Source organism: Mirounga angustirostris, unplaced genomic scaffold, assembly GCF_029215605.1.
Source record: "Mirounga angustirostris isolate CCGP_5_RB_7025 unplaced genomic scaffold, mMirAng1.0.hap1 SCAF_17, whole genome shotgun sequence".
In the NCBI taxonomy this organism is placed as follows: Eukaryota; Metazoa; Chordata; class Mammalia; order Carnivora; family Phocidae; genus Mirounga; species Mirounga angustirostris.
In genome coordinates, this window is record NW_026991725.1 from 49,547,239 (window position 1) to 49,560,601 (window position 13,363).

General features: G+C 46.2%; 1 protein-coding gene across 1 annotated transcript in view; it reads right to left on the reverse strand.

Moving 5' to 3' along the window:
- The window catches only part of MYH13 (myosin heavy chain 13), a 57,613-nt gene extending 48,484 nt beyond the window's left edge, over positions 1-9,129 (reverse strand). The window contains 8 exon segments of the mRNA XM_064583353.1: positions 1,146-1,249; positions 1,358-1,456; positions 1,549-1,612; positions 3,732-3,824; positions 5,071-5,182; positions 5,270-5,297; positions 7,357-7,447; positions 8,926-9,129. Coding sequence (XP_064439423.1) covers positions 1,146-1,249; positions 1,358-1,456; positions 1,549-1,612; positions 3,732-3,824; positions 5,071-5,182; positions 5,270-5,297; positions 7,357-7,447; positions 8,926-9,129 — 795 coding nt within the window.
- Between the last annotated feature and the right edge of the window lie 4,234 nt (positions 9,130-13,363).

Genomic DNA, 13,363 nt, shown 5'->3' on the forward strand with positions numbered 1-13,363 from the left:
CCAGGTTGAAAGGAACCAGGTGAAAGTGTTACTGTCTGGGGAGCCTCTTGGGGAACGCAGACCCTCATAGGGAGCAATCCCCCTCTGCTCGGCCATAAACCATCACCCAGGAGAATCTCCGCAGGAGATTAATTGCTCAGAGATGTTGTCTATTAGTTTAAAAAAAATGCAGGTTCGGGGTGCCTGGGTGGCTCAGTTGTTAAGCGTCTGCCTTCGGCTCAGGTCATGATCCCAGGGTCCCGGGATCGAGCCCCGCATCGGGCTCCCTGCTCGGAGGGAAGCCTGCTTCTCCCTCTCCCACTCCCCCTGCTTGTGTTCCCTCTCTCGCTGTGTCTCTCTTTGTCAAATAAATCAATAAAATCTTAAAAAAAAAATGCAGGTTCTGGGGTTGGGCAGATCTGGCCTCAAATGTTCTGTCCTTGACAAACTCTGTCTTGAAACAAATTGTGTGTTTTCTTTCTAAGACTCAGCTTCCATCTTCGTAAAATGGGGGCATTTTACAAGAGTTTTTTTTGGGGGGGGCTTAAATGAGATAAAGCAGGCAAAGCCACTTATCTCAGTTCCCAGCACATGTAAGTGCTCAGTGCACTTAGTTATTATTATTATTATTCTAGTTATGAATGTTGGAAATACTTCCCAAAGCTAATGGTCGGAGGCCTGACAGGTGCGCCGAGGACGTGTGGAAGCCGAACATGAGCCTGATTGGGGGGCGGGGGCAGGTAGCATGAGGTGTGCAGCGTCTTGCTCCTACAGAGTGGGTTGTTTTTCCTGCTTTGCTCTTTGCTGTATTTTTACAATTTTCTTAAAGAACCACATGGTTTTGTGGCCGGAGAAGTTCCCACAAAACCTTTAAAAAATCTCATACGTGCAAAACCCCACTCTAAAATGCTAGAGAACGAAACTGGAGGCCCATTTTGGAGAACTTTCTGTCCCCCCACGCCCCCCGAGCATCTCCTGGGGTGGAGTTGAGTGGGGAGGGGTACCATCCGGACAAATTTCCCTCGACATCTTGATTTCTGAGAGCTCCGGTCTGATCACTGAGCATCCCTGGGTCCCAGTTTCTGATTCGATCTCTAGCGTGCCTCTCAGTTCACAAACTCAGTAATTTTGTGCTGAAAGGAAGAAGGAGGAGAGAAAGTGCTTACATCAGTCGCTAGCAGTTCTTCGCTGTCATTAATGCTGGCCACGGTGGCCTCTCCCTGGCTCACGAAGGGGAAGTCAAAGGGATTGGTTGAAATGAGGAGCAAGTCTGCGAAACACGAAGGTCCCGTTAGCATCTCACACATGCGCGAGGCACTCTGGCTATCTCTCCAACGTGACTGACTTGGAGGATGAGACCAATACCCCAAGAACTTACCAATGAGTTCCGGCTTCTTGTTTGACAAGATCTGGTAAAAACTGTGATAGCTTCTCTCACTGGATAACTGAAACGTCACTCTGGATTTTTCTAAGAGATCTAAGGGGAATAAGAAAGAATGTGGTTTCAGGCTCCTGGGAGGTGCCTTTGTGGCCAAATACCATGGGGCCCAATATGGCGCTGGGACTCACAGGTTTCAATGTCCGCCGAGGCCAGCTTTCCCATAGCTCCAAAATGAATCCGAATGAACTTCCCCTGTCCAATGGCAGGTAGACAAACATCACAGTTATTTTATGTAGATGGTACTGTGGCTGGCTTTTGCCAGGTGCTACCAGCCACAGGTGGGAAGGGTAGGGTCAGGGAAGTGATGCTAGAAGGGAGGACTTCCCTCCTTTCTGTCTGCCTGGCACCCAGAATTCCCAAGTTGGCTTAGCCAAGACTCAGGTAGTTCTACCCAAAGCACCTGACCCTGTTCTTCCAGTTTTGGGGACACCCACAGGCTCCCTCTCCAACTTCTGCTTGGGGTCACCATCACTCTAGATGGTCCCCTTGATTTTTATCCTGCTCTCTGATACCTGGATTCCCAAATGCTTCATGATACCTTTGATAGACCTGGTTGGACCGTCTTGCCAAACTTCCTTCCTTCTTTCCTTCTTTCCTTCCTCTTCCTTCCTTCCTTTCTTTCTTTTTCTTTCCTTCCTTCCTTTCTTTCTTTTTCTTTCCTTCCTTCCTTCCTTCCTTCCTTCCTTCCTTCCTTCCTTCCTTCCTTCCTTCCTCTCTCTCTCTCTCTTTCTCTCTTCCTTTCCTTCCTCCCTTACTCCCTCCCTTCTCTCTTTCTTTTGCCTCTGGGTGTTCTTTCTGAGATTTCTTGCTTTGGTTTTCCTTATCCCTTACTATACGCAAACCTAGCTCCTAGGCTCAGGCTAGGTTCTCTGGCTCCCCAAATACACATTCAGAGTCTGAGTTCTCCCCTGTGGAGGGGAGGCAAGAGGTGAAATTTTATGAGCGACTGGTTTCTACCACACCGTGAGCAAATCTGAAGGCAAAAATGTTGCTTTGTTCATCTACCCACAGAGTCTGGACTGTAGTCAGCACTTCATAATCTTCTCACTGTTTTCCAAATGAAGCTTGGGGAGAGTTGAAGGGTCATTGGAGGCATGAGTGGACTGTAAGTGTTGGTCTTCAGTGTTGCTAGCTGCTCAGTAGAAGATGATGGAAGTTTTAGCCTGCAAATGTTTGCTGGTGGGTGGAAGGTGGACAGGCTAACCGGGGCAATCGTGACTTCTGGCTCAGGGCCAAGAGGAGAGACCCAAGTACTAAATAAATGGGAGTGGCAATGGGAGTATCTAAAGGCATTGTCTTTCATTTTAAAGCTGGTGCCAGGTTAGCATAATTACTAACTTGGTGCAAGTATGTACCCCACATCTCTGCTGTGTAACACGCACCCAGATCCCCTACAATCAAGAGTTTTTAGTTGTGCACTAGGATGGGCAATGCACAGAGGACCAAGGGAAAGAAAGAAAGGTCAGGGCTCATAGCCACAGTCTCTGATGGCTGCATCTACTTTCTCATCAGTGACCAATTTATCCTTGAGAAGCAACAATAAAACACAAGCTTGAGATTATCCAGCTCCTGAGATGTGTGGAGTCCTGATATTCTCTTGCAACGATAGGCATAAGCGAGGGCTTCGCCTCATGGTAGTTGCTCATTTTGTGATATAGTGAGATTAGGTAGAGGGCTGGATGTTTGTTTATTTGCCCATGGGGAAGTAAAGACCTCTTTGGATGAGCGAATCTTAAGCGAAACGTCGAAGGATGGAACATATCCTTCAGTATCTACAACATCAACGTATGCCCAAGTTTTGAGCTCTCCTGTCTTCCCCAGGTTTTTCCTTCTCTCAGTGCCTTCTGACTTGGAGGAGTTCAAACCTGCTCACTTAATTCAAACTAAGGTTTCTGTGGCTAATAAGCCAATGGAGATTGCTCAATGGACTTCAGAATTTTAAAATGCTTCCCTCTAGTGAGACCAAGTGTAGCATAAAGGATTTGCTCTCTACTTGGGGAATTTGAATCACCATGACTTCAGGATGCTCTGACTGAGGTGATGAGCTTAGTTAGGAATGGACAGATAACCGTCCCCCCCCCCCCCCGTCCCCCCCACCGCCGACAATGAGCCAATGGTGTATCTGATTATCCCAGCAGCTCAATTGATCTGAATCACTTGAGGGTAGAATAAGGCTGGCTATATTCTAGTTTATGTCGGATTTTTTTTTTTTTTTTTTTAATATCCAGCATTTGAGGAGAGGGTTTGGTTCTTGGTGGTGGTGGTGGGGGGGGGCGGGGAGGAGAGTACTTAAAATTGGACTGGATCTTACAAACCTTGAGGAGTTGTCATTCCTCACGGTCTTGGCATTTCCAAAGGCCTCAAGCAGGGGGTTGGCATGGATGATTTGATCTTCCAGAGTCCCCTAATAATAAATAAGGAAAAGCAAAGGGAGGACTTTGGAGGGTCCTCTGAAGGAGCCCATGGTGACTCGAAAGTGTGGATGCTCTGGGCAGGGTCCGGGGAGAGAAGCTGACCAGCCCAGCGTGGTGGCCAGTGCAGATGGGTGAAGGTACCCATGGGCCCATCTCCATCACCCGAGAAGGCTTCAAGGTCCCATCTTGGAGAGGATCTCATTAGTTCAGCATCAGTGTGAGTCTGGCCATACCAGATTCCAGGTTTCCTCTTGATTTTTCAGACCTTCTTTCCTCTCTGATAACACTCCATTATAAATCATGGATTTTTAGAATCCTCTGCTACAGCATGCATCATACCTATCTATTAGACATTTGGGTTCAGAAGTATAAATAGAATTGAGCAAAGAAAGTCACCCAAGGAATCATACAATAGAAATAGTGGTTCTCAAAAAAAATTTTTAAGTCATGAGAATTAAATATGTCATGAGAATTTTTGCTCAGAAGTCTGCTTATAGGGGCACCTGGGTGTCTCAGTCGGTGAAGTGTCTGCCTTCGGTTCAGGTCATGATCCCAGGGTCCTGAGATTGAGTCCTGCATCAGGCTCCCTACTCAGTGGGGAGTCTGCTTCTCCCTCTCCCTCTGCTCCCGACTCATGCTTGCCCTCTCTCTCTAGTGCTCTCTCTCCCTCAAATAAATAAATAAAATCTAAAAAAAAAAAAAAAAAGTCTGCTTATAGAAAGCAGAATTTTTACTCCCCCCACCCCCCACGACTGCTTATCCTTCTGCTTCCGGAGCCGTTTTCAAACTATTGTCCTGCCCAGTGGTTCTCAAATTGTGATCCCTGAACCCATTGCCTGAACAGTGGGAACATGATAGAAATGCAAAGTAGCAAGACTGTGCATGGGAGTTAGGAATTTCAATCAGAAATTCTGGGCCCGGGGCCTAACAATCAGTTGTTAACAAGCTGTCCTAGTGATCCTGATGTGCACTCCTGTCTGAGAGACCCCCCCCCCGCCAAAGCATCCTTTCTCCAGGTGAGCACGCAGGTTGCTGCTCACCGTCCCTCGGCTTGTTGAGGATGGAGCCGGTGCTACCTCTTGCGTCCACCACCAGCCTTGCCCCGCAAGCACCTGTGGGACCAGACCCCGCCTGGTGCATCTCTGCTGAGCACTGAGCCTTGCATCCACTCGGTGCTCACCCTGTCTTTAAGCTGTCCTTACTCCAGCAAACCTCTAAATGCAGGGAGCTCCTCACCTGCATCTTGCCTGGCTGCGGCTCCTTCTTTTTGTCCCCAGTGACCGCAATTGTTGCAAAGTACTGGATGACACGCTTGGTGTTCCCCGTCTTCCCCGCCCCGGATTCTCCACTGTCGATTTAAAAGCAAGTAAGATAAAGGAGTGGAAGGGACGGCTCTGGCTTCCAAGTCATCGTGGTGCAAATTCAGGTTACTCATGTGATGAGGATGGACTGATTGTCTCGATCTAGAAAGGCAGAGGGGAGAAAACAAAATAAAGGAACAGCAAACACATGGAATATAAAAATAGGGCAGCATCGGGGGTGATTGGAGTGGATGGCTTTGCCGTGAACTAGCAGTGTGAGGACTTGGGCGTGGCTAATCTTCCTCGAGACAATTAGTGTAGATTTTCCGCATGGCAAGTGAACAGTGAATCCCACAGCGGAAAGTGATTCTTGTTCATAGATCTTCAACTGCTGACCAGCAATTTCTCATCTCCTTTTTTATTTATTTTTTAATTTAATTTAATTTAATTTTTTAAAGATTTTATTTATTTGACAGAGAGAGACACAGCGACAGAGGGAACACAAGCAGGGGGAGTGGGAGAGGGAGAAGTAGGCTTCCCACGGTGCAGGGAGCCTGATGTGGGGCTCGATCCCAGGACCCTAGGACCATGACCTGAGCCGAAGGCAGACGCTTAACAACTGAGCCACCCAGGCGCCCTCATCTCCTTTTTTAACGAAGAGAGCAAGTCTCAGACTTGGGGCTTGTGGGAAGGTGCAGCTTCTAATTAGAATCCATGAAGACCGATGGGTTGTCCTTGGGTTTTTCTTTTACCTTTACTCTATACTTGTGGAAGGTGATCATGGTTTTCCACTTACAATCATTTATGAGTTGAGTTGTAGCCCCCTCTACCCAAATTCATCTGTTGAGGTTCTTACCCCCAGGACCTCAGAATATGACCTTATTTGGAAACTGGGTCATTGTAGATGTTATTAGTGAAGATGAAATCACATTGGGGGTGCCTGGATGGCTCAGTCGGTGAAGTGTCTGCCTTCAGCTCAGGTCATGATCCCAGGATCCTGGGATCGAGCCCCGCGTCGTGGTCCCTGCTCAGTGGGGAGCCTGCTTCTTCTCCCCTCCGCCCCTGCTCAGGCCCTCTCTTTCGCTCTCTCTCTCAAAAATAAATAAATAAAATCTTAAGGAAAAAAAAGATGAAGTCATACTGGAGTGGGGGGGGCTCTAATCCAATACAATTGGCATCCTTATCAAAAGGAGAGATTTGGAGACAGGTGCACACAGGGAGAATGCCGCCTATAGGTGATTGTGTAAGCAGGGGGGCGCTTCTATCAAGGAACCCCCAAGACGGCCACCAAACCACCAAGTAACTGTGAGAGAGTCAGGGAACGGATTCTGCCTCTCAGCTCTGGGGAGGAAAGGACCCCGCTGACACCCCAACCTCGGACTTTCTGCCTCCAGCCTTGGAGACAATAATTTTTGCTGTGTAAGCCACCCGTCTTGTGGTACTCTGATACGGCAGCCCTAGGAAACTCCTACAAATAGTGCTATTGATCTTCCCTTGAAAACCGATGCACCTTCGGTCAATTTGAAGACAAATATTAAGTGTGCAGGAATGGCTAGGCTTGAGTGTGAGAGAGGAGGGCCTGAGGTTTGGGCAACTGGAGGTTTAGTAGATGACTATCAGTGTCTTCAGATCTCACAGGCTTGCTTCTGCCTCCTGAGTCTGCACCAGACCAAGTCAGGTGAAAGTGGGACAGACAAAAGTGACTCAAAACATAGTGACATGGCAGTATTACCACGTGTCTATGTCCTGTGCCATTCTGGGAATTTAGGGAAGAGAAAGAAGAACCTGAGTCTAGGAAAGAAGGCTGTACAGGGACATTGCTATGCCCGGTTCTCCAATTTTGCACCCTAGTGGCTATTAATCTAATCTCTCTTCTTCTAAGCATGCTCATGTCCGTGTGTGTGTGTGGGGGGGGTTCTTTGGAGGTTGGGGCAGGGCATCTCCCTGGATTCTGCATTCCCCCAAATAAGCAGGTGCACAGCGGGGCTCCAGTCGTGAGCACTGGCCTATGCACCGTGGCTGCTAATGGGAGATATGCACCTCTGGCTCTTCATCATGAAATCATCAGAGTCTCTGAAGGTCACCTTGACCATCGCCCCATTCAGATGATCAAGTCCCTCTGAAAGGCTTGAATAATTAGCTAAGAACCTGTCCAGTTAAATGGCTTGCATAATTAACTAAAAACTATTTTTGAAAAATAGGGATTGAAGAAATTGCTCACCTGTCAGCATGAACTGATAGGCGTTGTCAGAGATGGAGAAGATGTGGGGCGGGGCCTCCTGGCGCTTCTTGCCTCAGTAGGCGGCCACCAACTCAAGGATGAGTTACCAGTGAGCACAGCAACAGAGCCCTTCAGCCCTCAGGGTCCCGGTCAGACTCAGGATGGCCCAGGCCCCACGGCGGTTTGCCTCTGCTTATCCCATTTGCTTTGAGTGCCTCAATGAAACCAAGGTTGGAAGGTGGGAAAGGAATACTCCAATGTATTCTGTGCGTTTCCACCTCAATACTTCTGCTTACATGGGTTCCTTTGTCTGGACTGTCTTCATTGAAATTATGTTCAGAAACCCTCAAAGTTCAGCTCAAGCCACATCTCTTCCGTGACCCGTTTCCTGTCTCCCCGTCTTTTCAAGGCTTCCATAATTCCTTACAGCTCTGCTCTAATAGTTATAACATTTGAACTTGCAGCATGGCCCGTGGCTGAACAATATTTCTGAGACTATTACTTCATTTTCCTCCTCTGGGTTTGCACCCTCCGGACTCCCCCACTCAAGCATACAGCTGGCTCTGCACTCCATTACTCAGGAGAGGTAGAAAATAGGGCAGAAAAGAGAAAGAGCCTATAAAGATTTCTGGCTTCTGTTTTCCCAAAGCCTAAGGACTTAGAGAAGCTTTGAGGGTTTTAGTGAAAAGACAAAAGGAAGGGGATTTGTTGGTACATGCAAATCTCTTGAGGAAAGGAGACTTTTGCCCCACTGCCCTACACTAGAGACACCCAAAGTAGCACAGGGGAGATGGAAAAGTCTGTGCATCCTGAAGCTTTAAGACTAGGACTTGTTTCTTAGCAGATAGTTCGGAGTGGGGTGGGGTGGTGGTGGTGAGATCCTCAGTGTGGTATGGTGTAAGGTCCTGAAAATGAGGCACAACCATAGGAGGGGACCCCAAGAATGACTGAGGAAAATTTATTTCCCTCCCAGTGAAAAGAGGCTGAAATGAGAGGTTAAGTTCAACAAACAAACAAACAAACAAACAAACAAGAAATAAAAGAAAGATCTGCCTCGTATGCCTGAGTTTGTGAACTGAGAGTCATACCTGCCAGGCACATCTTGAGGTGCTGAGATTTGCTTTCATTTGCAAAGGGACAGATGCTAGACGTGGTAGGTGTCCAGTAAATATTGGATTGAACGATGCACTATAATTCTCGACATTAAGCTAGGCATCGCCTCCAGTGTTTCCTCTGGAAGTCACTCCATAGCCCAGGGAGGGATATTTGCCAGGCCCACCCAGCCGTGATCAGCACCAATCTCTCCCTTAAACGGTCCAACCTCTGCCACCCTCAATTTCCCCTTTCTCCAAAGCAAACGTCACAAAAACTCTCAAAGCCCAAGTTCTGGAACAGTGAAAGAAGCAGGAGTGAAGGTGTTTGCAATAGGAGCTTTCACCTGTTACTTCACTATGGAAGAGGTAAGTGTATGCATTATGTTCTACCTTCAGATTCCTATGGACCAGCATGCGATTTCTAATATCCTGCTCCAAAGGCAAGTGATCGAGAACATCGGAGATCAACACTTACCTGGTCATCCAGGGTCTTGACTGTGAATTTGTCATTTTCCCTGCTCTGGATTATACCTTTCACGTACATTTCCTTATCATCTACTGCAAAGCAGGCTTTCTTAGAATCAAATGGGCGGTTTTGTGCCTCTATTCTCTCCTTCTCTGGCTTCCGCAGGTAGGGAGCTGCTTCTCCAAAAATGGCCATTTCTGCATCAGAGCTCATGACTGCAGGGGGCGCTGGGAAGACCAGGGAGATGGTTGAGTCTGGAGTTTGCAGTGACTCCTGAATGGGAAGGGCCGCACCCTGTTATTTCCATGCAGACAGGGGGCCAGATCAAAAGCTCCTGGTATTAATTTGGGTCCTGGGGAAGCCAGAACCAGGTGTAGGGACTTAGATTGGGCAAGTGGGAGTGAGCTAAAGGAGAGACCGTACTCTAGGAAAAACATTTGAGGGGTTGTTTTCATCCCTGAGTGCTGATTTGGGGGGATATCTATTTGTTCAGTCCCATGAATGGAAGGAAGTCTGAACCAATTAGAGTGCGCCCAATAAAGGTAAGCCCAATGAAGGGGGATTTGAGAAGCACTTTCTTAATTACACATCATGTTTGAGCCGCATGATCTCAGCGCCATCCCCAAATCTTAAGGGCTTCTGAAAAGAATGATTGGAATGTTGATAATTCCTAGTAGAAATCTCAGACGGCCCAATGAATAGTAATGACTTTAACGTAAAGTCTTGCCATGCTTGCTTAGCACATTCTAGGTAGCAAGCTGATGGGAGGCATTATGGCCAAATGCAGTGATTCCAGACATTAATGTGCACCAGAGTTACCTGGAGGGCTTGTTAAAACACAGATGGTCAAGCCCCTGACCCTGGAGTTTTGATTCTTAGGTCTGGGATGGGGCCTGAGAATTTGCATTTCCAGCAAGTTCCCAGGGGATGCTGATGCTGCTGGTCCGGGGACCACATCTGAGAAAGGCTGGCCTAAAGCCTTCCTACAAGTGTGGTCCTAGAATCTGTTATATCGTACCACCCAGGAGTGTGTTAGAAACGCAGAATCTCGGGGCGCCTGGGTGGCTCAGTTGGTTAAGCGACTGCCTTCGGCTCAGGTCGTGATCCTGGAGTCCTGGGATCGAGTCCCGGGATCGAGTCCCGCATCGGGCTCCCTGCTTGGCAGGGAGTCTGCTTCTCCCTCTGACCCTCCTCCCTCTCATGCTCTCTGTCTCTCATTCTCTCTCTCTCAAATAAATAAATAAAATCTTAAAAAAAAATGCAGAATCTCTGACCCACCCCAGATTACAGAATCAGAAGCTGCATTTTTAATGAGATCTCCGGGGGATTACATAGCAGACTGAGAAGTATCAGGTCTAAGTGCAGTGGTCTCCAAACTTCAGTTGTGTAGAGCAATGTCAGGGTGTGACAAGCAGTGCTTAATTAGATTAATATCTGCCTTATAATTCACTGGCTGGTGCGTGTGTGTGTGTTTGTGTGTGTGTGTGTAAGTGCCTTTCTGCCTCTGCTTCTCCCTCTCTCCCGTTCCCTCCCACCCATCCTCTCTATAACTCCCTCCCCAAACCATCCCCCTTTTCTTGGGCCCTTCTCTGTTTTTCCCTGCTTGGAAGCCAGGAAATCTGGCTTTAAAGTCCCAGCACTGAACTTGGTCAAACCACTTAGCTTCTCTGGCCTGCTGTGTATTTCCACTTAAAAATGAAGTAGCAAGTCGAGCTCATTTCTAAGTCCCCTACAGGTGGTGCGGTTCTCAGATTCCTTTTCTGCATTTGCATCTGGTTGTCCAGCTCCCTCTGGATTCTCACCCCTGGACCCCTCCACTTTTCCCCACGTCGCTTCCCTTCCCTGTTCTTTCCCTTTCCCTTCCCACTCATTCTCCTGTAACTGATTATAGAGTGAAGTCACACACACGTATCCCCATAGCTCTCTTCAGAAAAGTTCATATTTTTTTAATGAGGATTTTTACGTTTCCTATTAGAAGTAGGAGAATTGAACATTTTATGGTTCTCTCTTGGAAGCCAGCCTCCCCCAGCTCCCCCGTTATGAAATCACTCTTCATTTGGTAACTTGTTTTATTATTCCTTCCTGCGCTGCTGTGGGGTTTTATTCCTTCAGAAAGAAAAGCATCTGCTTCCCTCTGGACCTTATTTGGCTAAGTTGCATCGTAGTTTTACTTTGGCCACTGGCTCTGCTGAACCATGGTGGTTAGATTTTCACAGAAGGAGACTGGAAGTCAGTAGCGGTCCCAGAAAGAGGGCCCCTGGCCTGTGGCCATTGTGCTGGTTCAGACTTTATCTGTTCCTGGCTAGTGGATCAAGACAAATTCGTGCAGGGGCGCCTGGGTGGCTCAGTTGCTTAGGTGTCTGCCTTCGGCTCAGGTCGTGATCCCGCGGTCCTGGGATCGAGCCCCGTGACCAGCTCCCTGCTCGGCGGGGAGCCTGCTCCTCCCTCCCAATTGTGCTCTCTCTCTCTCTCTCAAATAAATAAATAAAATCTTAAAACAAAGAATTCATACACATAGCTTTCCCCTTCCCTAACAGTGGTCCCCAGGGTTGTGGCTTAAGTGAGCTTTACAATAGTGGTGATTCTCCAGTCTTGTGTTCTCAGAATCCCTTCACACTCTCAAAAATAATTGAGAACCCAGCAAGCTTTGGCTTATGTTGGTCATATCTACTGATATTTATCATACTAGAAATTACATTGCATGTTAACATAAATAACGTATTTTTATGAAAATGATTCTATTTTCCAAAATGAAAATAAATTAGTGGGAAGAGTAGCATTGTTTCTCATTTTTATGACTTTCTTTCTTTATTTTATTTATTTATTTGAGAGAGAGAGCATGAGGGGGGTGGGTTGGGGTGGGAGCAGGGAGAAGCAGGCTCTCCGCTGAGCAGGGAGCCCAATGCGGAGTTCAATCACAGGACCCTGGGATCATGACCTGAGCTGAAGGCAGACGCTTAACCGACTGAGCCACCCAGGCTCCCCTTTAGAACTTTCTTTAATGCCTACTGAAAAAGACTGGATTTTCATTTCTGCTTCTGTATTCAGTCTGTTGCCATAAGGCTTTTTGTTTTTGTTTTTGTTTTTTTTTTGGTTAAAGTAAATACAATCTGCCCTTATGCAGTTATGTAATTTGGAAAAGGAAAGAGTATTTTCATTGTCTTTTCTTTTTCTTTTTAAACATTTATATATGTATGTATGTATGTATTTATTTATTTAGTTACGTAATCTCTGTACCCAACACGGGGCTCGAACTCATGACCCTGAGATCAAGAGTTGTACGTTCCACTGACTGAGCCAGCCAGGTGTGCCCCTTTGTTGTCTTTTCAAATAATTTTGAATAATCCTCTTAGATATTATCCCAGAACTTGACAAGTGGTCACTTCTTAATGGCTAGTTGCAATGTGGAATAAAACCTGCAACTGTATCCATGAATATTTTGTACTCTGTTACATTATAATCCATTGGTCTATATTTCAACTTTGAATGGATCTTTCCCCAAGTATGAATATCCTACATTAGTCATTTGGAAAATATTGGTTCATGGAGTTATACAGAACTTCTGAATGTTGACGCATTTCATCATAGAATATAAAACAATCACAATCATTAACATCTCTACTGATTTCACTAGAAAATTCTTTAAGTATTAGGAAGTGGTCAAGTTAGTGGTAGCAGATGCATGTTTTCCAAAGTTCTAATTCTTGCTTGAAAGCTCAAATATAGCATTAGTAACAAAAGCTGTCAGTTGTTTTCCTTGAAATGATAAGCACACTAGAAGTTCTTTCAAGTAATAATGGTGCTGCATGGATAAAGCAGCTAGTTCATATTGCAACTCAGACAAATGTACATGTGCATTTCCTCGAGACAACCATCAAACTCTGGTATGCAGCTGGAGTGCCTTATGCAGACTTCCCATTTCAGAGAGTATTATTAATACATGTATGCAAGAATTGAATTATACTAAAAGTAATAATTTTTGCTGCTGGAAATTTTAAGTAATTTTTAAGTAAAAATTTTTAAATAAAATAAAGCTTTTTTCCCCCCAGGGCTAGCATATAACAATGACAATGACTATTAGTCCAGTTTGGTGCCATGCCTTGATTTGTAATAAAGCATCAGAAGTTTTATCCGCCTTTGCTTTGCATCATTAGGTTAACACAGTGAAAAAAGGCAAATGGTGTCTAGGTATTATGGTGAAAATTGTTTTGATCTCATGTTTCTCTAGCAAGGTTCTTAGGGATCTCCAAAGATCCATGGGCCACTCTTGAGAATGGTTGCACTATGAGGGGATCTTGTCAGGTTGCAGGTTTATGACCCATACATGATTCAGCATGACTTAGCATTAAGTATGGTACTCAAAATGTTGGAAAATGATCCACATCCAAATCATCTGCAACAGAATCTCTGTGGCTGGGACTGGAGAATCTGAATTTTTCCCAAGGGC